The sequence below is a fragment of the Lampris incognitus genome, chromosome 3 (genome assembly GCF_029633865.1).
Source record: "Lampris incognitus isolate fLamInc1 chromosome 3, fLamInc1.hap2, whole genome shotgun sequence".
NCBI classification, from domain to species: domain Eukaryota; kingdom Metazoa; phylum Chordata; class Actinopteri; order Lampriformes; family Lampridae; genus Lampris; species Lampris incognitus.
In genome coordinates this window covers 10,713,885-10,738,030 of record NC_079213.1, presented here as the reverse complement: position 1 = coordinate 10,738,030, position 24,146 = coordinate 10,713,885, and the positions used below count along the sequence as shown (strand labels likewise).

General features: G+C 47.5%; 1 protein-coding gene across 1 annotated transcript in view; it reads left to right on the top strand.

Annotated features, from left to right (window-relative positions):
* The window catches only part of snd1 (staphylococcal nuclease and tudor domain containing 1), a 293,087-nt gene that overhangs the window by 245,199 nt on the left and 23,742 nt on the right, over window positions 1-24,146 (top strand). Inside the window, exons 19-22 of the mRNA XM_056276098.1 lie at window positions 2,597-2,720; window positions 6,655-6,724; window positions 13,545-13,658; window positions 20,724-20,927. Coding sequence (XP_056132073.1) covers window positions 2,597-2,720; window positions 6,655-6,724; window positions 13,545-13,658; window positions 20,724-20,927 — 512 coding nt within the window. The remainder of the gene's footprint in view (window positions 1-2,596; window positions 2,721-6,654; window positions 6,725-13,544; window positions 13,659-20,723; window positions 20,928-24,146) is intronic.

Sequence of the window (24,146 nt, the reverse complement as noted above, 5' to 3'; positions counted from 1 at the left end):
ACAAAGTTGGCCAGTCCTACTCATTCCAACACACACTCACACAGAAAACACACAGAGGTGCGATTCTGTTGATGATGTCAGCACTGCCCCCAAATGACCCTATGGTGCAACGGTAACTGTTGCCCCTTTCACATTTCAGCACACAAGTCGCTGTGTAACATGTTTAGATGCAGGTAAGCTTCGCTAATTGTGCTTCTGTAATATGGGTTTTTTTGGTGTATTTATTTGTGTGTGTGTGTGTGTGTGTGTGTGTGTGTGTGTGTGTGTGTGTGTGTGTGTGATTAGAGGGAGAGAGCTGTTCCATTACCCATGGCCCACCCGTTCCCACCCCAAGGGTAAATCGATGGAAATGGGCTGTCAACAAATCACCGTGTAATTTCACACGGGCCACTTTGTTAAACTAGCTGCTATAAGCGCTTCCCTGCACTCCACACACAAGTTCTCACACACCGAAGGATGTGCACGCACACCCTTCGGTGATTGATAGCTCCATGATAAATGGTTTCGTGTCGACAACATACAAGTTACACGAGTGAATGCAAAGTAGACACTCTACAACGCCACAGGCAGTGACACAGACAAGTGCCTTGATGCGGTAAGCATGGAGTTAAACAACAGATTAATCTTAACATTCGAGCTGATTTCACAACCAAAATTCAATTTAATAAAGAATAAATGTGGATGTTTCACTCACCAAATGTCATCCCTGCTCAGCCTGCTGTAGTTTACTGCAGTCTATTTGTGTATTCCATCATCCTCCATAGAACAAAATAATCTGAACAGGTTAACGAACTTTGTACTTATCACGGTCCCTTTGTAAAACGTCCTCCTCCTCTCTGTCATGGTAGCAAACCTGCCAACCACTTTGCCTTCGTTGATATTTATGTCCCACTCAACACACAGCAAAGTGAGACTGGATAGTCTGGCCTCGTCCATGCACGAACGCAAGTCTAACTATCTAACTAAAATGAAAGGAGGCTCTGTCTGTCTGTATGTGTGTCTGTCCTTCGATTTTCTCATAAACCACTCATCCAATCGACGTGACACTCGGCTGGTGTATTGCTGAGGAATCAAGGAAGTGCAGTGTGTAATGTGAGGTTGTTTGGATGAGTAGCTGTCGAGAAAAAAGCAAGGCAGACATACACGCATACAGACAGACGATTTTCCCACGACAAACAGCACCACTCTGCCATTGGAACCCACATTGTGGACGGCGGGGGAATTACACCCAAAGGGCCACTAAACTACTAGTAGCTCTTAACAGCTGAAACTTCATTCGGCACTGGCGCTGCTGATGGGAATGGTTTTGCAAAAACCAGCAGCGCCCCTACTGAGCCTGGGCCCTGGGGCGGTCGCCCCCTCTACCCCCGCGGTCGCTCCGCTTATGTCCTTTGTGCGTGTACAATGTGCATTTACACGGGCACAAGTTCAGAAACACGAAAACAAATACTAGAATGGATGCACATGCACTTACAGGAACAAACATACCGATACACACGGGTATACATTAACACATGATTGTGCACGCCGACACAAACCATTGTGAATGCACACTCATACTTTAAGATAAACATAAGCAAATTTCAGGAATTGTGGGTGTACCTACGCACACTTAAATAAAGTTGCACAAAAACACCAGGAATTGTGCATGCTTTCTCTCTCTCTCTCTCTCTCTCTCTCTCTCTCTCTCTCTCTCTCTCTCTCTCTCTTTCACACACACACAAACATACAGTGACACACTTGGAGACACATACTCAATAACACACACAATCCGCTTCCCAGTTGCAACTAATAGGTACATATCAGACTGCCATTTATTGCAGTGAGTGAGTCCACAGAGGCCTGACTCACTGTGTGAATTCTCCCACTCCCACCATATTGATGGCCACATTTTCGCCTTGAATCCTCCGTAATAGCTCAGCAGCATATGATATAATGGTCTGATAGATCATAAAAGCCTATTGGAAGAGTGGACTGTATTTACCTAAGCCGTATTTTCCCAACAGGGTTTAACTAGCATTAGCAGCATGGTGCTAATGGGCTAAAAGCTCCAAGAAACCAAGGAATTTCCTTTTTTGACCGTGTTACTGTGGCCATATTGTGAAATAATGGCTACAGGGCAGAGTAAAGTGGAATGGATTGCATGCCGCATAGTTGTTAAAGCGAGAACAGCTATCAAATTACCTCCAATGGTGTCCTTATCCTAAGCCAAATGTTTTCCCCACTAGAATCTGACATGTGGTGGTGGACTCCTGGCAAGTGGATTCACATTATTTTGTCCTTGTCTGTATCAAGTGGTACAACTGATTTTTCAAGGCAGGAGTTTGGCACATCGGCAGGGCACCTGTTCAGTTTAACAGGATCTTTTTTGACTTGTAGTGAAAACTACATCTATAAGGGGATGTATAATGGGACAGGTTTTCTTTTTTTCTTTTTCTTTTTGCATTGTCCAATGCAAAAAAAAAGTCCCCAGAAGGGCTTGTTTAACATGTGTGCTAAACACAAGATGCAAAATGCCTGGAGTTTTTGTCCATTCCCTCTTTCCGCTATTGTCAACCATCCTTTTTTCCCCCCTACCTTTTGTTGTCTGTGTCAGGAGCCCCGTTGGAGAGCCTAATGGAGACAATGCGGGCAGAGATCGCCAGTCAGCCGCCTGTAGAGGGTTCCTACGCTGCCCGCCGAGGGGACTACTGTATCGCCAAGTTTGCTGATGGAGAGTGGTACGTATTAACACACACACACACACACACTTATTTCAATTCCTTTTTATTTAGTTAGTAGCAAAAATTCCCAATGAATGAAGTGGAGCGAGATTAAGAGAAGACGAATCATCTTTTACCATCAGACGGAAACTGGCCAATAGCATGGCGATGTTCACACTCTTCTATAAATGCCTGGCTATTATTGCCCCTCACAAAACCCCACCTGACTGTTGTGTTTCATTCGAATATACAGCAAATGGGGAAAAAAAAGTTTGCAGTGCTCTAAATGCTGCTTCATTTGACCTTTGGCCTCAGTTCTTCCCGACACACCACCCCACTGCAAACCAAGCCATTCTGCCGCATCGCTTCATTCTGTTTACTTGTAACGAGTTTTATAATATATGCCCATTCGTTTTTGGTTTTTTTTTTAAACAAAGGCTTAGTATACGTTGTATATTTATGTATAAGATAACCTTTATTCATCCCCAAAGGGAAATTCAGGTGTAGGTAGCATCAAAGAGGGTAAAAAAAGACATCAACAGAGTAGAGTAACAGAGATAAATAGACAGATAATAGAGGTCAGTCACCTTGGCATCAGAAAATACTAAACCTAACATAAATACTAACAATACTAAACATCCTAGATATGAGATCAGCATCTACACATATATTCTGCATATGCATATGTATATATAGCATAGCATACACACACATCTGTGAACAGCTGCAACTTGTACAATGTAAAACAGTACACCATGTGCAATCTGCAAGGTCAGGTGGGTCACTAGATCAAGTCAGCCTAATCATAAGTCAGAGAGCTCAGTGGCGATCTATGGAGGTCAAGGAGTCAGTCCTAGTCAGTCCTTGTGCGGGAGGAGGAGGGGGGTAGGAAGGGGGGGTCTTGTTGTGGAGCCTGATGGCTGTTCGTACAAAAGACTGGTCGAAGCGTTTCGTGGTTTGCCGGGGGCAAATGACTGAATGTTCTTCCCCTCCCCACTATCTCGTCGTGGAGGGGATGGGAGGAATTCATCAAGACGGCGGCCATCTTCCTCCTCATCCTCCCCTCCACAACTGCCTGCAGGTCATCCAGGTCAACCCCGACTACTGAGCTGGCCTTCTTCACCAGCTGGTTCAGTTTGCTGGTATCTCTCAGTATCTTTAGTATATAGGGTATTGTGGGAGTGCAGGAATGAGGAGACGGAGAGATCGAGTTGAGTTAATTCCGTTTACTCGCCACACAAAACGACACCGATACAGCACAATCTCTCGTGGCAACCAGCTAACCGCTAGGCTGCTGCAAACATGGCTCCACCCCGGAAACTCTGAGCAGTGCCTACGTTAGCACTCTGAATGTCTGCCTTAAAGGAGCAGCAGCCCCTGGTGAATCTAACCTGAATTGTGTATCACCACAGTATATTATTATTGATATTATGTATATAAGATACATATACTTTGTATATTTACCACTGCTTGAGAAATTAGTTGAATGCCATTTGTGAAGAAGCGGTATCTCGTAGTTCTGGAAACACTCCTCTTCACCTAGTCTCCCCACCGGATGTTGGAAGTTTACAGATGGCCACGGGGACAGATGGAAGTCACTGGACAAAGTGCAAGTGTGTGTGTGTGTGTGTGTGTGTGTGTGTGTGTGTGTGTGTGTGTGTGTGTGTGTGTGTGTGTGTGTGTGTGTGTGTCTGTTGTACATTTGCACACCATGACTTGTCAGAAAGGTCACCCTGATATGGAGCACGGCAAACACAAACTGATTAAAGCCCAAACACCGCCCCCCCACCACCACTTCGACAGGTGGACTGCTGCTCTCTCCCTTCCCTCTTTTCTTCCCTCGATCCTACCCTCCTTCCAACTTTTCATCAGCCGAAACTCTGCTCACTGTTTTTGCACCCAGTGGAAGCCAAGTGAACATGCTTTTCAAAACAACTCGTTTTTTGGGAGCGGTCCTTTCATCTGCCTCTCCGTGGTCCATTGTTTGGTACAACAGGGTCTGTTGTTCTGCGACTCGCAGCAGCACAGCGATGAGCCCATTGTAGGTGTCAAACAATGTGTTTTTTTGTCTTGCTTTTTTGTGTTTTGCAGGCCCCTCGTTATTTGGCAAGCTAATTAGGCTTATGTTCAAACTGTTCTGTGTCCCTGCGTCTTTTTTTTCTTTCTTTTTTTTTTTTTGGTCTTCCTGTGTTGTGTGTGAAACTCCAACTGGTTTTATTAGCAGACCAATTAGAAAGCCGGGGTCTTTCAAGAGCTGTTAGAATAATGTCAGTCATGCTGAAAAGAAACTCTGTATGTCAGTCACTTAGTCATTGATCTTCCTCTCTCTCTCTCTCTCTCTCTCTCTCTCTCTCTCTCTCTCTCTCTCTCTCTCCGTCTCTTTCTCTCTTCGCCATACTCGCCATACTCTTCGTTTCTCTCTGTTAATTGCATATGCAGTTTGTCTCTCGCTCTCTCCCTATCTCTCTCTTCCTCTCCAGACTCTTCGTTTCTCCCTGTTAATTGCGTATGCAGTTTAAGTCTCTCTCTCCCTCTGTCTCCCTCTCGCTCTCGCTTTCTCTCTCTCTCCGTCTCTCTCTTCCTCTCTATACTCTTCGTTTCTCTCTGTTAATTGCGTATGCAGTTTAAGTCTCTCTCTCTACCTCTCTTTCTCTCTTGCTCTCTCTCTCTCTCTCTCTCTCTCTCTCTCTCTCTCTCTCTCTCTCTCTCTCTCTCTCTCTCTCTCTCCCCCTCCCTCCCTCTCTCTCTCTCTCGCTCCCCGCCCCCTCTCAGCCCATGTGGGCCTAATTATTCAGCACATCGGTTTTCTCCTTCCATCTCTGATACCCCACCAGTGTTTTTTTTCTCCCCTTCATTCGTTTATCTGAGTTGCATGCCAGACAAGTGATGGGCAGACAAAGAGAGAGTTCCCTGAGGACTGATGTCCAGCCGTCTCCGGCCTGAGAAAACGACTTCTTTTGCCTGCAGACTCATGTCTGAACGTTTCGCGGCGGTGCGCATAGCAATGAGCTTTAGTCGTGGAGCTGTGGTTTCCAACACGTGTCGGCCATACAGTTTACAGTAAATTAGAAGGGGTGACAAAACCGCACATGTGCGGTGCAGGACAGTGTTAACCGGTGTCCTGGTGCTGATAAAGGAAACTTCTACAAAAAAAATGTGATAAAGTACATTCCAGGAACTGATGCTGTTGTTTTTGTGGTGTTTTCATTTGAATTTACTTGGCTCGGCTTGAATAAAATGTGGGCACAAATACAAGTACTGGAAAAAAGTTTTATGTACATGCAATAACTATACTCCCAGCTCCCAGATCTCCCCTACCAAAGTCATTATATATATATATATATATATATATATATATATATATATATATATATATATATATATTGGATCCCCCCCCCAATTGTATCTGGCCAATTACCCCACTCTTCCAAGCTGTTCCGGTCACTGCTCCACCCCCTCTGCCGATACGGGGAGGGCTGCAGACTACCACATGCTTCCTCCGATACATGTGGAGTCGCCAGCCGCTTCTTTTCACCTGACAGTGAGGAGTTTCACCAGGTTGATGTAGCGCGTGGGAGGATCATGCTATTCCCCCCAGTCCCCGAACAGGCACCCCGACCGACCGACCGACCAGAGGAGGCGCTAGTGCAGCGACCAGGACACATACCCATATCCAGCTTCCCACCCGCAGACACGACCAATTGTGTCTGCTGGGATGCCCGACCAAGCCGGGGGTAACATGGGGATTTGAACTGATGACCCCCGTGTTGGTAGGCAACGGAATAGACCGCCACGCCACCCGGATGCCCATACCAAAGTCATAATTTTGTTCTCTCTCTTGTTGCTCTGTCTCAGTATCCATTTTTGTGTCTCTCGCTGCCTTTCTTTGTCTGTCTCTTGCTTTTCTCGCTCTTGTCTCTCCTCTCACTCCACTTTTCTCTTGCTTCTGCAGGTACAGAGCCAGAGTGGAAAAAATAGAGTCTCCGGCCAAGGTTCATGTCTTCTACATCGACTATGGCAATGTGAGTATCTTCGATTACCGCGTGTTTGTGTGTCTGTTTGGGTTTGTGTTTGTTTGTGTCTGACTTTGAAAATGGAGCATGCCTAAATGGCAACTCCGTCGCTGACGGAGGAGCGCTGTCATTTTAGGCCCCGTGCACAAACGTTTGAATTCGGTTTGTATTGATCCGGCCGAACGCCTGGCCAAAGTAAAAGCAGGGCCGTCTCCTCCCTGCGTCCACCCTGACGTCGTTCACTCGCTTATTGCCGGGTTTAAAACAGCCGAAGCACCACTGGGTTTTTCTCCCGAGCCCTCGGAAAAAACACGACGCCGGCTTTTCTTGTATCTTTTACAGTCAGAGAATAGATTACAGCTGAACATGTCATTCCTCCCCCTGCTGCATCTTTTCATGACAAAAGCAGGCACGCTCCACTCGCTCCACCTTTCCTCGCATGTATGTTGTTGTTGTTTTTATTTTTTATGCTTGACAGTAAAAGCACCGCATCCTTTTGAGGTTTATTTGCTTGTGTGTGTGTATCCAGTCATGCACATGTGTATACATACAGCTCAAAGTGGCCCGTCCTCTCTCACCCCGGGCCTGTGGGATATCACTCACAATGCATTGCTCTATGGTGCGCTGGTGCTGTGTGTGAGCAGTCTCATAGAGGGAGAGTATGTGCATGCATGTGTGTGTGCATGCGGGGCGGGGGGGGGGGTTCATTCGGTCCTGGCATGCTGCTGAGTGGGATTGTACCATGCCAACTGGACATATGTACATTGTGCAAATGCACATGAAAACACGCTATAGCTTGATTCTGATGACGCTCGACATTCAGATGGAGGGCAGGAAGTGAAAAGCAGAATGGACGAGATGGAGCTAGTTTAGCCCGAACTGTGCTAGTTTAGACGGTATTATGAGAGAAAGGTATAAACAGAAAGTAAGATATGTTGGACATGATCATTATATTATGAAGATTGATTTTTTTTGACGAAGTGGTCACTGCACACACACATATTATCCGACTCCGCTCCTCCCGACCGCAGACCACGGATCGCGAGCTATTTTTTCTGGCGTTTTCAGTCAATTTCTTTCTTCTTTTTTTTTTCCCTCTCATGAACAACAACTTTTGGGATTCAATAAAAACTCCTTGTGGTTTCTCAGTTAATGACACCAAACATAGGCATTTCGAAAGTTTGTGATAGTGCTTCCTATGTAGAAAATCGCTTCCTGCCCTCCATCTGTAGTTCGTGATGTCATATGCTGACAACCTATTGTGTTTTTCTAACTTTTTGGTCCGCATTTGATTCAAGGCTTTTCGTTCATGTTGTGTTGTCGGTTTGTCTCATCCTTGTTGCATCCGACTAGCCATGTTTCCATCCAAATCCCTTACAATTTTTTTTATCCACCCCCCCTTTTTTTTTCTCTCTCCCCCAATTGTATCTGGCCAATTACACCACTCTTCCAAGCCGTCCCGGTCTCTGCTCCACCCCCTCTGCTGATCCAGGGAGGGCTGCAGACTACCACATGCCTCCTCCGATACATGTGGAGTTGCCAGCCGCTTCTTTTCACCTGGCCTTGAGGAGTTTCACCAGGGGAATGTAGCACGTGGGAGGATCACACTATTCCCCCCAGTTCCCCCGACCAACCAGAGGAGGCGCTAGTGCAGCCACCAGGACACATACCCACATCCGGCTCTCCATCCGCAGACACAGCCAATTGTGTCTGTAGGGATACCCGACCAAGCTGTAGGTATCGCGGAGATTCAAACCGGCGATCCCCGTGTTGGTAGGCAACAGAATAGACCGCCATACTACCCAGACACCCCAAATCCCTGACAATTTTTAAGCATACTTTTTTTGAAAAGTAAAAAGTAATTCAGATGTAGGTCAGTTCGTTTCCATTAGCTGGTTTTAAGCAGTCGATCAGACTGCATGTGGGCAGGACGCCATCATCAAAAACACTGAGATAAACATCAGACAGGGGTCAACCGCCATTTTAGAAAATCTGCAAACCCATTTCCATCTCTCTCAACTGCATAACCTCCTCACAGACATGGCAACTCCTCTGCCTCAGAGAAGCGTTAAAAAAAATTGTGCAATACTGAGTTTGAGTTTTTTCCCCATTTATATTCAGCTTTTTCTTTTTCTCAGCTCCCAAATTCACATGAAAATATCTCGGTGGAGATGGGGCCTGTTGCCTGTCTCTGGTCCACGTTGCCATGTCTAGGCATCATGCTTGCGCTCCTGTCCCGTCATTAGAAAAAACACCAGACCTCGCCGTCTTTCGGTTTTAAGACCTGCATTTACAGAGCTATCAGAATCTGTTATGGCTTATATCACTCTTCCGTTGTTTTCCCTAGTAAATGGTTTAGGTCTCCCTCTGTCTCATCTGAACAGTCAAGAGCCCATTAACCTCAAATGGGCGACCGTTACATCTGCTCCCTCCACTAATGGCTCTTCTTGTCTGTTCTTACAGTGGCGGTGGGCCCCTGCTTGTGTTTTAGTCTCTGTCTGCTTACAAGCACATCGTACTCTGATTTACTGGGAGAAGTAGATAAAGTTGACTGATCAGGGGTGTTCGGGGGGCATAGCTGTTTATTCCGTTGCCTACCAACACGGGGATCGCTTGTTCGAATCCTTGTGTTACCTCCGGCTTGGTCGTACATCCCTACAGACACAATTGGCCTTGTCTGCAGGTGGGAAGCCGGATGTGGGTATGTGTCCTGGTGGCTGCACTAGCGCCTCCTCTAGTCGGTTAGGGCACCTATTCGAGGGGGAGGCGCACTACGTCCCCCTGGTGAAACTCCTCACTGTCAGGTGAAAAGAAGCGGCTGGCGACTCCACGTGTATCGGAGGAGGCATGTGGTAGTCTGCAGTCCTCCCTGGATCAGCAGAGGGGGTGGAGCTGAGGCCGGGACGGCTTTGAAGAGTGGGGTAATTGGCTGGATACAACTGCGTGGGGGGTGACTGATCAAATGAAATGTCTACATGCTTCAAAAGGCTTCAAAAGGAAGTTGACTTAGCTCAAACTTACCAAGAAAACAATATGATGCAACCAGAACCAACTCCACAGTTCTATCAATGGTCGGTTCTGCACAGAGATCCCACAATAATGGCATAATTGAGACTTCTTTTTATGCCGGCTTTTGTTGTTTTTCCACTGAAACAAACAAAGGCGGCATAATCGCACCCGGGTGTGTGATTTTACACAGCATGCCGGCGTTCCAGAAGCAGAGGCGTCACGACGTGTAACACAACAACTTCAGCTGTCCCTTTTGCATAGACGTTGGTTTGGCTTTGTCACTATCCGCTGCCCGCTTAACGCCGGAACAGCAATGCTGCCCCATTCCGTTTTCGTACGTTTTATACAGAATGGCAAGGCAGCGTAATAGCTGAACATTGGGCGGCACAGTGGTTAGCGCTGTTGCCTCACAGCAAGAAAGTCCTGGGTTCAAACCCCCCGGGGTTGTCCAACCTTAGGGGGTCATCCCAGGTTGTCCTCTGTGTGGAATTTGCATGTTCTCCCCGTGTCTGTGGTGGGTTTTTTCCGGGTGCGCCGTTTTCCCTGACCATCAAAAAGACATGCATGTTAGGGTTAATACTGCTGTCTGTGCCCCTGACCAAGGCGTGGCAAGACGAACTGGAGCTGGTCCCTGGGTGCTGCACGGTGGCTGCCCACTGCTCTTCGCTACACAGCTAGGATGGGTTAAATGCAGAGTGTAATTTCCCTACTGGGATCAATAAAGTATCTCAAAAAAAAAAAAAAAATTCCCGCCTTGAAAAAGCTATGTAAAAAGCCCAAATATCTGATGGAATTTGAATCGCGTTTGGTGTTTACATGGTCAAATAAATTAAAGGTGTAATATTATTCTTGTAAGTGAAAATGGAGCCTTGTCTGGGTAGTGTAGCAGTCTATTCCGTTGCATACCAACATGGAGATTGCCGGTTCGAATTCCTGCGTTGCCTCCGGCTTGGTCTGGCGTCCCTATAGACACAATTGGCTGTGTCTGCAGGTGGGAAGCTGGATATGGGTATGAGTCCTGGTCGCTGCACTAGCACCTCCTCTGTTGGTCGGGGTGCCTGTTCAGGGGGGAGGGGGAACTGGGGGGGGAATAGCGTGATCCTCCCACGTGCTACGTCCCCCTGGCGAAACTCCTCACTGTCAGGTGAAAAGAAGTGGCTGGTGACTCCAAATGTATCGGAGAAGGCATGTGGTAGTCTGCAGCCCTCCCCAGATTGGCAGAGGGGGTGGGGCAGCGACCAGCACTGCTCAGAAGAGTGGGTTAATTGGCCAAGTACAATTAACTCTGCTGTTGTTACCGTCACTGAGGTGCATTTTTTTTTGCATCCAGGCAACAAAGTCAGAAACTGAATAGACCCAAAATCAATTTAGTTAAAAGAAAGTTTCATTCAAAATGAAATGCATGATTCGGTGTGCGGCTACTGTGCGACAAAACTTGTAATAAATATGTAAAACACATCCCCAGTGAAAATGAATGTCTGCCGCACGCCACAGAATCTGTGTTTTAAGCACTTAGGAACCAACTGTGTGGACCTGCTCCCCTTCTGCCGTGTTGAGTTTGCAGCTAACTGAGCTGGCGGATGTTAACTGACCCGGTGATGCCGGCGGTGGACGCTGTGGTGCACCTTCAAAGAGGATCACATGCGCCACTCTCTGCTTAATGAACTGGACCAACATTAAACCTTCTGTTAATTTCCTTTCTGAAAAGGAGTACATGCGTTTCGGGAGGAAAATCTTCCAAGTGTTGGCCCATTGAAATCCTGCATCACTAAACCGGCGGGGGCTGCTACCTTTCTCAGGTTCCACACATATGGGCTCGGTTCTGTAATCTTTTTTTTTTGGGGGGGGGGTGTTGCACCTTTCTCTCCCCAATTATTTATACCCAGCCAATTACCTGACTCTTCTGAGCCGTCCCGGTCGCTGCTTCACCCCCTCTGCTGATCCGGGGAGGGCTGCAGACTACCACATGCCTCCTCCCATACATGTGGAGTCGCCAGCCGCTTCTTTTCACCTGACAGTGAGGAGTTTCACCAGCGGGATGTAGCGCATTGGAGGATCATGCTATTCCCTCCAGTCCCCCCCCCCCCCCGAACAGGCACCCCAACTGACCAGAGGAGGCGCTAGTGCAGCGACCAGGACACAAACCCACATCCGACTTCCCACCCGCAGACATGACCATTGTGTCTGTAGGGACACCCAACCAAGCCGGAGGTAACACGGGGATTCGTACTGGCGATCCCTGTGTTGGTAGGCAGCGGAATAGACCGCTACGCCACCCGGATGCCTTCGGTTCTGTAATCTGACATGAGCCCAGCAGGCTCGGTCTTGGTGTCTTCCACAGTCGGTATTCACAGCTAGCGTGGTACAAGAGAGCCGCTGAGCATCTGGAGCTGAGACAAGCGGGGCCTCTGCACGACCATAAAAACAGCTGTGAAGTGATTGCGAAGGTGACATCGACTAAAGCACAGTCCTTAAGCGAAAAATGGCACCTGTCCTTATTTCAGTAGCTGTAAACTACCGTCATTATGGTGACATTAGGATTTCACAGTAGATTGAGAAATCAGGAGGCAAAATAAGCTCGCAATAAATTAGCTGAATTGGTTTTTATTATGGAGCTTCAGTGTGCACACCTGTGTGTGTGTGTGTGTGTGGGTGTGTGTGTGTGTGTGTGTGTGTGTGTGTGTGTGTGTGTGTGTGTCCGACATGCAACCACCCCTCATCCCTGCCATGCTACCTGCCATCAAGCATCTTGTTCTGCCCTTCTTACTTCTGTGTTCCACTTCACATCACTTTTCCTGCTCTCGCACAACCCTCCATTTCTCCTCGCTCATGTAGACCATACCTCACTTCTCATGGAGACTAAACATCACTTCTCATGTAGATCGTACAGCACTTCTCATGTAGACTGTACAGCACTTCTCATGTAGACCGTACAGCACTTCTCATGTAGACCGTACAGCACTTCTCATGAAGACAGTACATCACTTCTCATGTAGACTGTACAGCACTTCTCATGTAGACCGTACAGCACTTCTCATGAAGACAGTACATCACTTCTCATGTAGACTGTACATCACTTCTCATGAAGACCATACATCACTTCTCATGTAGACCATACAGCACTTCTAATGTAGACCGTACATCACCTCTCATGGAGACTGTACAGCACTTCTCATGTAGACCGTACAGCACTTCTCATGGAGACCGTACAGCACTTCTCATGTAGACTGTACATCACTTCTCATGAAGACCATACATCACTTCTCATGTAGACCATACAGCACTTCTAATGTAGACCGTACATCACCTCTCATGGAGACTGTACAGCACTTCACATGGAGACCGTACAGCACTTCGCATGTAGACCGCACAGCACTTCTCATGTAGACCGTACAGCGCTTCTCATGTCGACCGTACAGCGCTTCTCATGTAGACCGTACAGCACTTCTCATGTAGACCGTACAGCGCTTCTCATGTCGACCGTACAGCACTTCTCATGGAGACCGTACAGCACTTCTCAAAATTGCTGCCTTTCTACTCTTTTAATGCACTTGTAAAAAGTGACAGATACATTTGAAGTGCTCCTTCTCTTTCTCTCTCTCGCGCTTTCTGTTTTGCTCCCTCATGTTTAACTGTCTCGTGCTCAAGAGTTGTCATCGTCTTCCTCGCCTAATGGTTTACATCTTTGTAGTCTTCACATCAGCAGCTGATGATCCAAATCAGAGGTTATTGATCTGTTAATATGAACATAACGTGCCTGATGTTCCCCAGTGGGTCACGTTTCTGTTTCCTGTCCTGCTTCTCTCCCTCCATCTCCCAGAGAGAGGTGGTGTCGTCTACCCGCCTGGCCGCCATTCCCCCTGCATTCAGCACCAGGACCCTGCCAGCACAGGCTACCGAGTACACCTTTGCCTTCATCCAGGTCCCCCAGGACGTAAGTGCAATAGACACACACACACACTCACACACACACTCACTCACTCACTAACTCACTCACTCACACACACACTACACACACACACTACACACTCACTCACTCACTACACACTCACACACACACACACATTCACTCACTCACTCCAACACTACTTACTCACTCACACTCTCACATACACACACACACACACCAACACTACTTACTCACTCACACTCACACTCTCACATACACACACACACACACACACACACACACGCACACACTACTCACTCACTCACTCACTCACTCACTCACTCACTCACAAAAGCTAAAAAAAACCCTCTGAAAACTAAAAAAGAACCAACAACAGAACCATGGTTTGGATGAGGAGCTAAACCGTGGGGCAAATGTGTGTTGAACGGGGAGCACTTGTTGTCATTTACATCCCTGTGTGTTTACACAAGCCCTGTCAGCACATGCAGCTTTCTGAGTGCATGCTGCTTCCTTTTGTGAGTGTGTGTGATTAAGTGAGTGAGTGTGTGGTGTATGTGTGTGTGTCAGACTGTCAGTCTGGGTAAGAACGTGTATATCTGTGCATATGTACATGCAAAGGTGCGTGTGCACAAGACTGCATATGTAAATGTTGTGTTTGTGCGATGGTGCGTCGGGGGGACGACAACATCATTTAGAGGGCATTGTGACCTGAGTGTTTGTAACTCTAATATTGTGTTTCTGAGAAACCATCCCACCAAGCTGACAGCCATGCCTAATAGTCTGCACACATGCAAACACACTTTCAGCTGGGCTGTGCCTGACTAATGCACCACTAAGCCCCTGTCTGTGTGTGTTGTGTGTGGGGTATGTGCACATGTGTACACCAATCAGGTGACTCATTAATTCCCCCTGAGGCCACTGCCATCAGGGAATAGCATGTCCATGAAGGGGTGTCACTAGTCTGGAACAATGTTTAGGTAGGTGGTACGGGTCACAGTAACATCCACATGAACAGCCTGGCCCAAGGTTTCCCAACAGAACACTGCCCAGAGCCTCACACTGCCTCTACCGCCTTCCCATAATGCATCCTGGTGCCGTCTCTTCCCCAGGTAAACGATGCACACACAGCCGGATGTGAATATGTGTTCTGGTCGCTGCACTAGCACCTCCTCTGGTCGGTTGGGCTGCCTGTTCAGGGGGGAGGGGGAACTGGGGGGAATAGCGTGATCCTCCCATGCGCTATGTCCCCCTAGTGAAACTCTTCACTGTCAGGTGAAATGGCTGGCGACTCCACATGTATTGGGGGATGGATGCATGTGGTAGTCTGCAGCCCTCCCTGGATCGGCAGAGGGGGTGGAGCAAGTCCGGGAAAGCTCAGAAGAGTAGGGTAGTTGGAGAAAAAGAAAAAAAAGAAAAAACTGGTTTACTTAACAAACTAGGGTATGGCTCTACTACTACTACTACTACTACTACTACTACTACTACTTTTGGCTGCTCCCGTTAGGGGTCGCCACAGCGGATCATCCGTTTACATTTCTTCCTGTCTTCTGCATCTTCCTCTGTCACACAAGCCACCTGCATATCTTCCCTCACCACATCCATAAACCTCCTCTTTGGCCTTCCTGTTTTCCTCTTGCCTGGCAGCTCCATATTCAGTATCCTTCTCTCAATATACCCAGCATCTCTCCTCCACACATGTCTAAACCATCTCAATCTTGCCTCTCTTGCTTTGTCTCCAAACTGTCCAACCTGAGCTGTCCCTCTAATATACTCGTTCCTAATCCTGTCCTTCTTCATCACTTCCAATGAAAATCTTAGCATCTTCAACTCCGCCACCTCCAGCTCCGCCTCCTGTCTTTTCGTCAGTGCCACTGTCTCCAAACCATATAACAAAGCTGGTCTCACAACCGGCTTGTAAACCTTCCCTTTAACTCTTGCTGGTACCCTTCTGTCGCAAATCACTCCAGACATTCTTCTCCACCCACTCTACCTTGCCTGCCTGCACTCTCTTCTTCACTTCTCTTCCGCACTCCCTGTTACTTTGAACAGTTGACCCCAAGTATTTAAAGTCATCCACCTTCGCTACCGCTAATCCTTGCATCCTCATCATTCCACTGTCCTCCCTCTCATTCACGCAAATGTATTCCGTCTTGCTCTTACTGACTTTCATTCCTCTTCCCCCCAGCTCATACCTCCACCTGTCCAGGCTCTCATCAACCTGCACCCTACTCTCACTACAGATCACAATGTCATCCACAAACATCATAGTCCATGGAGACTCCTGCCTGATCTCGTCCGTCAACCTGTCCATCACCATTGCAAACAAGAAAGGGCTCAGAGCTGATCCTTGATGTAATCCCACCTCCAACTTGAACCCATCCGTCATTCCAACCGCACACCTCACCATTGTCACACTTCCCTCATACATATCCTGCACCACTCCTACATACTTCTCTGCAACTCCTGACTTCCTCATACATCACCACACCTCCTCTCTTGGCACCCTGTTGTATGCTTTGTCTAAACCCACAAAGACACAATGCAACTCTTTCTGGCCTTCTCTATACTGCTCCATCAACACTTCTCTTAACCTAGCTTCTATTACTCTTTCCTGTGTCTTCATGCTGTGACTGATCAACTTCATACCTCTGTAGTTGCTACAGTTCTGCACATCGCCCTTGTTCTTGAAAATCGGTACCAGTATACTTCTTCTCCACTCCTCAGGCATCCTCTCACTTTCCAAGATTGTGTTAAACAATCTAGTTAAAAAACCCCACTACCGTCTCCTAAACATCTCCACGCCTCCACAGGTATGTCATCAGGACCAACTGCCTTTCTACTCTTCATCCTCTTCATAGCTGCCCTCACTTCCTCCTTGCTAATCCACTGCACTTCCTGATTCACCATCCCTACATCATCCAACCTTCTCTCTCTCTCATTTTCTTCATTCATCAGTCCCTCAAAGTATTCCTTCCACCTTCTCAGCACACTCGCCTTGCTTGTCAGCACATTCCCATCTCTATCCTTGATCACCCTAACCTGCTGCACATCCTTCGCAGCTTGGTCCCTCTGTTTAGCCAATCGGTACAAGTCCTTTTCTCCTCCCTTAGTGTCTAACCTGTCACACAGCTCACCATACGCCTTTGCCTTTGTCTTTGCCTTTGCCACCTCTCTCTTCGCTTTATGCTACATCTTCTTGTACTCCTGTCTACTTTCTTCATCTCTCTGACTATCCCACTCCTTCTTTGCCGACCTCCTCCTCTGTATAATTTGCTGTACTTTATTATTCCACCATCAAGTCTCCTTGTCTTCCTTCCTCTGTCCTGATGACACACCAAGTACCTTCCTAGCTGTCTCCCTCACTATTTCTGCAGTGCTTGCCCAGCCATCCGGCAACTCTTCACTACCACCCAGTGCCTGTCTTAACTCCTCCCTGAACTCCTCACAGCAGTCTTCCTTCCTCAACTTCCACCATTTGATCTTCGGCTCTGCCTTCACTCGCTTCCTCTTCTTGGTCTCCAAAGTCATCCTACAGGCCACCATCCGATGCTGCCTAGCTACATTCTCCCCTGTCACCACCTTGCAGTCTCCAATCCCTTTTAGATCGTGCCTTCTACAAGATATAGTCCCCCTGTGTGCACTTTCCTCCACTCTTGTAGGTCACCCTGTGTTCCTCCCTTTTCTTGAAATATGTGTTCACCACAGCCATGTCCATCCTTTTCGCAAAATCCACCACCATCTGTCCTTCCACCGTCCTCTCCTTGACACCATACTTGCCCATCACCTCCTCATCACCTCTGTTCCCTTCACAAACATGTTCATTGAAGTCCGCTCCAATATCCACTCTCTCTTCCTTGGGTACCCTCTCCACCACGTCATCCAACTCAATCCAGAATTCTTCTTTGTCTTCCATCTCACACCCAACTTGCGGGGCATATGTGCTGATAACATTCATCAATACACCTTCGATTTCCAGCTTCATACTCATCACTCTGTCCGGCACTTTCTTCAGCTCCAGCAGACTTTTGACATACTCTTCCTTCAGAATTACCCCTACCTTATTTCTCTTCCCATTCACACCATGGTAGAAGAGTTTGAACCCAGCTCCGATACTCCTGGCCTTATTCCCCTTCCACCTGGTCTCTTGCACACACAGTATGTCTACCTTCCTTCTCTCCATCATATCAGCCAGTTCTTTTCCTTTACCAGTCATAGTGCCAACATTCAAAGTTAAACTAGGGTATGGCTCTGTCTTTCTTAAAAAAAAAAAGTGTCAATACTGCTGCAACCGGCTGCAACCCACTAACAAAATAAGATTTACTTAAAATTGAATCAAAATAGATATTCTCGCAAATAATTAAATAAAATAAAAATCCATTCAGGTGCAACATTTAGAAAATTAACTGGAACTGTGCTGCAATTGTGTTCACATTAGCAGCTTTCAGCTTCACATTAGGACTGTACAACATAAATATTCTCTCAGATAAACAAACAAGCACAACACCGTCCAGACCCACGGCACACCTGTTGCTAGTGCGTCCTACTCAACATGTCTACTCAGCTTCTCTCTCGGTTCGTCCGTGAGTGAGTGACCACAATTTGTGATGAATAGCCCACGGCGGCAGTTGCGGGAAAAATATGAAATAAATGTCCATTAAGGTGCAGTATTTAGAAAATTAACTGTACTGGATCTCCCAAGCTCTGGTTTATCTGCAGTTGCCATAGCTACGAGGCAGTACTGTGCTAAATTACCGACGAGCTCTTTGTGGTGTGTGTGCGTGAGTGTACGCGCATGTGTCTTTTTGCAGGGTTTTTTGGTCTGCTTGACCCATATAAGGTTATGGGGCAAATTACATTGCATGTGGGATGTCATTGGAATTATTGGATTTTATGTGATCATCCAAATAATAGTTTTGCATTGAAATGCAAGTTCTGTGTGTGTGTGTGTGTGTGTGTGTGTGTGTGTGTGTCTGTCTGTCTGTGCGCGCGTATGATGTGTTCAGCCTTCCTGTCATCCTGATGTCAGCATATAAGAATGTGTTTTAGAAATACTTGCTCCTCACACATGGTCCATTATGGACCTGGAGCTCGGAGTCTGTCATGGACTTGTGGTTGATGAGAGCAAGACACTAGGCATCGGGGCGTCCTGTTGTCCTTTGCTGCGTAGCAGAAGGCTCTCATTTATATTTTATCCCCTCAACAGAAGGCCACTCATTCTTCCTCTGTGTATCTCACTGCTTTTCTCCTTCTTCTTTCTTCGTCAGTTTGCCCTGTGCAGTCCTTCCTTCCTATACCCCCCACCCCACCTCTCTATAAATCTCTTTCTGCCTCTCTCTCCTGCCCTCTCTCTCTCTCTCCCTCTCTCCTTCTCTCCCTCTCTCTCCCTCTCTCCTTCCCTCTCTCTCTCTCCTTCCCTCTCTCTCTCGCTCTCCCTCTCTCCGTCTGTCTGTCTCTGTCTCTGTCTCTCTCTCTCTGTTCTCTTTGTCTCTCTGTCATCCCCAGAGCTCCCCTGCAGCACCTGTGTCAAGTTGACCGCAGGGAGAAGCGGAGACAAAAAAGGCCCTTAAAGTTCTGTGCCTTGAACAAGCCTCTCTGCCCACACACACACACAGCGTGTACGCACACACACACACAGCACACACTCTCATGCAACATCACACACACACCCAAGGGCAGCTAGCTCTAGGGGGGTTGCCATGGAGACAAGACCAGGGCGAGAACGAAAGAAGGAAGGGATGCGGAAAGAGATGGATGGATAGAGATATGGGGGATGTGTGTGTGTGCACATGTGTGTTTTAGGGGAGGGGTTGACCAGGTGATGAGTTCTTCGATGCCTACCTTGCTTGTTTAGACCCAGGTGCCCAGGATTGTCCATTAGTTGAGCTCCTAGAAGACATGAGGGGGAGGGAGAAGAACCAGGCCTACAGTACATGAATTTCAGTGTCATGTCCACTTGGGGGGTGTAGGGTTGGCAGTGAGGAGGTACAAGATAAAGAATCCAGGTGCCACATGATTATGTCACACCTTGATTATAGGAGTAAAGGGAGAAGGGATGAGGGGGTGAGAGTCACCCCATTAGGGAGTGCACAGGAACTCTCAGCTCTTAAAGCAGTTGCGTGGATAAATGTTGTGTCAAACTCCACAAGTGACGGATCCATATGTACATGAAGGAGAGAGATGGCGCTCTGGTGAATTAGCTATATTGTCTTGCAATGGCAGCACAGTGGCCCAGTGGTTAGCGCTGTCGCCTCACAGCAAGAAGGTCCTGGGTTCGAACCCTGGACCATCCCAGGTGCTTTCTGTGTGGCGTTCTCATGTTCTCCCCATGTCTGCGTGGGTTTCCTCCGGGCACTCTAGTTTCCTCCCATCATCAAAAAGACACGCATGTTAGGGTTAATACTCCTGCCTGTGCCCCTGAGCAAGGCAATGGAAAGCAGAACTGGAGTTGGTCCCCGGGTGCGGCAGCTGCCCGCTGCTACTAGCTGCACAGCTAGGATGGGTTACAGGCAGAGAGTGAATTTCATTGTACGTAGGTACAAATGAAATAAAATGAATTCTATTCTGTTGCTAACCCCCATTATCATTGTGTGCGTGTGCGTGTGCGTGCGACGTATAAATAGCCAAATGTTTCCTCGCATTTGTTTCTATCAATGTACCATTGGAACTGTAATTGTGTGCTCAAGTGTGTATCTTTATGCATGATCCACATCCACATATACACACACCTTGTGTGTGTGTGTGTATGTGTGTGTGTGTGTGTGTGTGTGTGTGTGTGTGTGTGTTCCAGAGCTGACAGAAAAGTCCACTCGAATATTGATTATCTCTTTCACCTCTCTCTTGACCCTTTTCCTACCCCCATTTCTCTCTCGCTCTCTCTCTCTCTGTTTCTGATTTTTGTCTCTCACCAAACCCTCCCCCTCTTTATTTCTTCCCCTTTCTCTCTTCTCTCTCGTTTTCTCCCAACATCTACCTCCCTGTCTCTCTCTCTATCTGCACCCTACCTTTATGTCTCCCTCCTCTCTCTCTCTCTCTCTCTCTGTCTCTCCCTCTGTCTGTCTGTCTCTCTCTCGCTCTCGCTCTCTGTCTCAGGATGACTCCCGTGCTGACGTGGTAGACAGCGTGGTGCGGGACATCCAGAACAGCCAGTGTCTTCTGAACGTGGAGTACTCGGGCGTCACCTGCCCCCACGTCACGCTACAGTTCGCCGACACCAAGGAGGACGTGGGCCTGGGCCTGGTCAAAGAGGGCATGGTCATGGTGGACGTCCGCAAGGAGAAATACCTGCAGAAGATGGTAAGGGAGCCGGCGGGAAGCGAGGGAAGTAGGGAGGGGAAAAAAGGGGGGTGTCACCGCTGTATCCTCTTTATCAGGGTTGTGTTACCGTCATTTAGCAGAAACCTGTCACCAGGCAGTCGTTACCGTCAGGGTTGCACAGCGTGCTGCTGCTATCATCTACACCAACATGTGGCATCCTTTTTTCCCTCTTTAACGCAGGCGGTTTTTTGTCATGTTAATGTCACTCCTGTCATTACGAGTGTGCTGGTCCACTCAGCCCCCGAGACCGCGGGCATACTGCTCGGCGTTTTCTTCATCATCATCATCATCATTGCCATCATACTGGTAACATTTGTCTCCATGAACCGCAGGCAAAGTAATGAAATCGGAGAGCACAGCACATTTGTTTGTGTAGCACGTTTGTAGCACGGCAGTGTAGCACATCTGATGGTACGATTCCCACGTAGCCCCTTAGCCGTGACGTTCTGGCAGCCCAATAATTACCCGTGTCTCTCAGGCTAGCATCCAGCAAAGCGCTCATTTTCATCCCGGAGTCTGTCATTTATGTCTTCTCCTGATGTATGAAAGCAGGCGTTTAGCTAACTGCCGTGGGGTGTTTTGATGAAAGCACGGGCGCTGAATAGACATTATATCTGCTTACTTCTAATTTCACACATGCAGACGTGCACACGCACACACACACACCTCTGCGGTTTCCTTCGAACGGCGGCCATTTTGTCAGCTCTTAATGTGCTGTTCGTTTGCTTTCCTCTCGTTATGCTAATTCGACCAGCGGACTCGAAGCGACTCTGTACGGGAAAGATTAAGAAAAATGGCAGATATTCATTCCCGCTGCAGTTGCGCACACCCCCCAGCATTAGTCTCACCGCCGTTTACTTACAAATGACACACTCGAATGGGTAAATATGCCCATGACTGTAATTGTTGACAAATATATGAATGCAGCCATACATAAAGTAGATGCAGGCGGAAAATGAACACATATTTACTCTAGCTCACTTATACAGTCTCTCACACTTAGTCGCCAATTCGTTTAAACAGGCCGAGTCATTAAAGCACTCATTCAACCACACACACACACACGCACACACACACACTGGGGCAGTTCCAGTAAAAGCCTCTCAGGCCTCGGTGCCTGTCAATAATGTACTGTGCACCATTATGCTTTGTATCATAAAGTGTTTTGACCTTTGACCTCTAGCTCGTAACCAGTGTCTAAAAGGGGGTCTCTTGGTATTGGGCCCAATAAAAGCAGGGCTATGATTAAAACCACCCAGCCACCAAGCTAAACAGGCTTGGCGACTGCCAGACTGGGGGTCAGTATTATGGATGAGCTGGTTTGTCTCTGGGAATCCATCGGAAACCGTAACAAGAGCTGTCTGTCTGGCGTCTGCCTCTTCTTGGATTTTCACGAGACCGCGTTAACACACAGCGAAGTCACCCGTGTTCCTTGAAATGTGCTAATGTTTCCTCTCTGACACTTCCTGAGCGATAGTTCCTCTTGTCAAATCTGGTTCCAAACCCTAATCTGTCACCGAGCTCTGCATTATTTCCCGCCGTGTGGGTTTATGTCTGTGTTTACCTTCGGGCTGCTTTTCAAACCGAGGAGCCGATTTCCTGTCAAATTGCTGTTTGCAATGCATAGTTTGATCCTGCAGTCTGACTTGTTTAGCGTGTGTGGCTCAGTAGTTGGTGTTGGGTGATCACTGCCGGGGTCAGGGCTTTGGTTTCCGCTGGGGCTTCTCGTGTCAAATATTTGTGCTCTCGGTGCAGTGTGGACAAACTCATTTGGAGAAAATCATCAACCAAATGGAAAGTGTTAGTCTAGCAAATGCTAGCTTGTGTTTGGGATTTGGCATAAGTGTAATAATCTCTTACCATCATACAAAGAATTTTACCCCTGCATCAGAATGATGTATTCATAAACTTGGCGAGGGTGCGAGTGACCATGAATAAGGGAATGTCGAGAAATGAGATCAAAACGCATGTGGCACGGTGGCCTCACAGCAAGAAGGTCCTGGGTTCGAGCCCCGGGGTAGTCCAACCTTAGGGGTCGTCCCAGGTCGTCCTCTGTGTGAAGTTTGCATGTTCTGCCCGTGTCTGCGTGGGTTTCCTCCGGGTGCTCCAGTTTCCTCCCACAGTCCAAAGGCATGTAGGTCAGGTGACTCAGCCTTGTGGGCCCTGTGATGGTCAGGCGGCCTATCCAGGTTGTCTCCCCGCCTGCTGCCCAAAGACTGCTGGGATAGGCTCCAGCATCTCACCACCCTGTGTAGGATAAGCGGTTTGGATGATGGATGGATGGAGATCAAATATGTGTGCTGCAGTGATGGCACATGAATGTCTAAATAGTTATATAGGCAAAAGAACAAACAAAGAGATTGACTCTCACAGAACTTTATCAAAATCACACAGAGAACAATAATGAACAAGATTTTTTTGGTGTTGGAAAATAAAGAAGAGGTGCTAGGTTCTTCATCCTGTAGATCAGAGGTGCCCACTACGTCGATCGCAATCGACCAGTAGATCGCGAAGGCAGTGCTGGTAGATCTCCATGACATTCCAAAAAAACTTTTTTTTTTCCCAAGACATTAGCCTATCATCTGTCCTCCATTTGGCATTTGCCTTTTGATTGACGTAAAGGACGGCCAGTCTGCTGTTGCCTAAAACCAAAGATTCTAGAGCGGAACCTAAAACTTTGTTACATTAGGTTACCATAACAACCAGAGCCCTTCTCTAACATGCCTTGAAGTTCACATGCCCACAACGTGAGCTAGCGCAGAACTGCATCGAGCTAGCTAGTTCAACTCTCTAAAAAAAATTCTACTAAAAAGTGAAACAAAACAAAAATGAGTGGGGGAGCCGGACCTAGCAAGAAACAAAAAACGTACCATTTCCATTTGGAATGGGAGGAGGACTTTTTTTTCACCATGTCTTATTCCCAATGCGTTTGTCTCATCTGTCAGTCTAGCATTGCGATCCCAAAGAAAGGAAATGTGGAGAGGCACTTTCGAACTGTTCATAAAAACTATGACAATGACTTCCCTCCGAAAAGCGAGCTGAGAAAGAGAAAGGTGAGGGAGCTAAAATCGTAGTTAATCGTGCAGCAGTCACTTTTCCCGCAGCTGCATTCAAAGGCAAAGGCAGCCACCGAAGCATCTTTACGGGTGAGTCACTCCATCATTAAGCATAAGAAGGCCTTCCAAGATGGAGAGATGA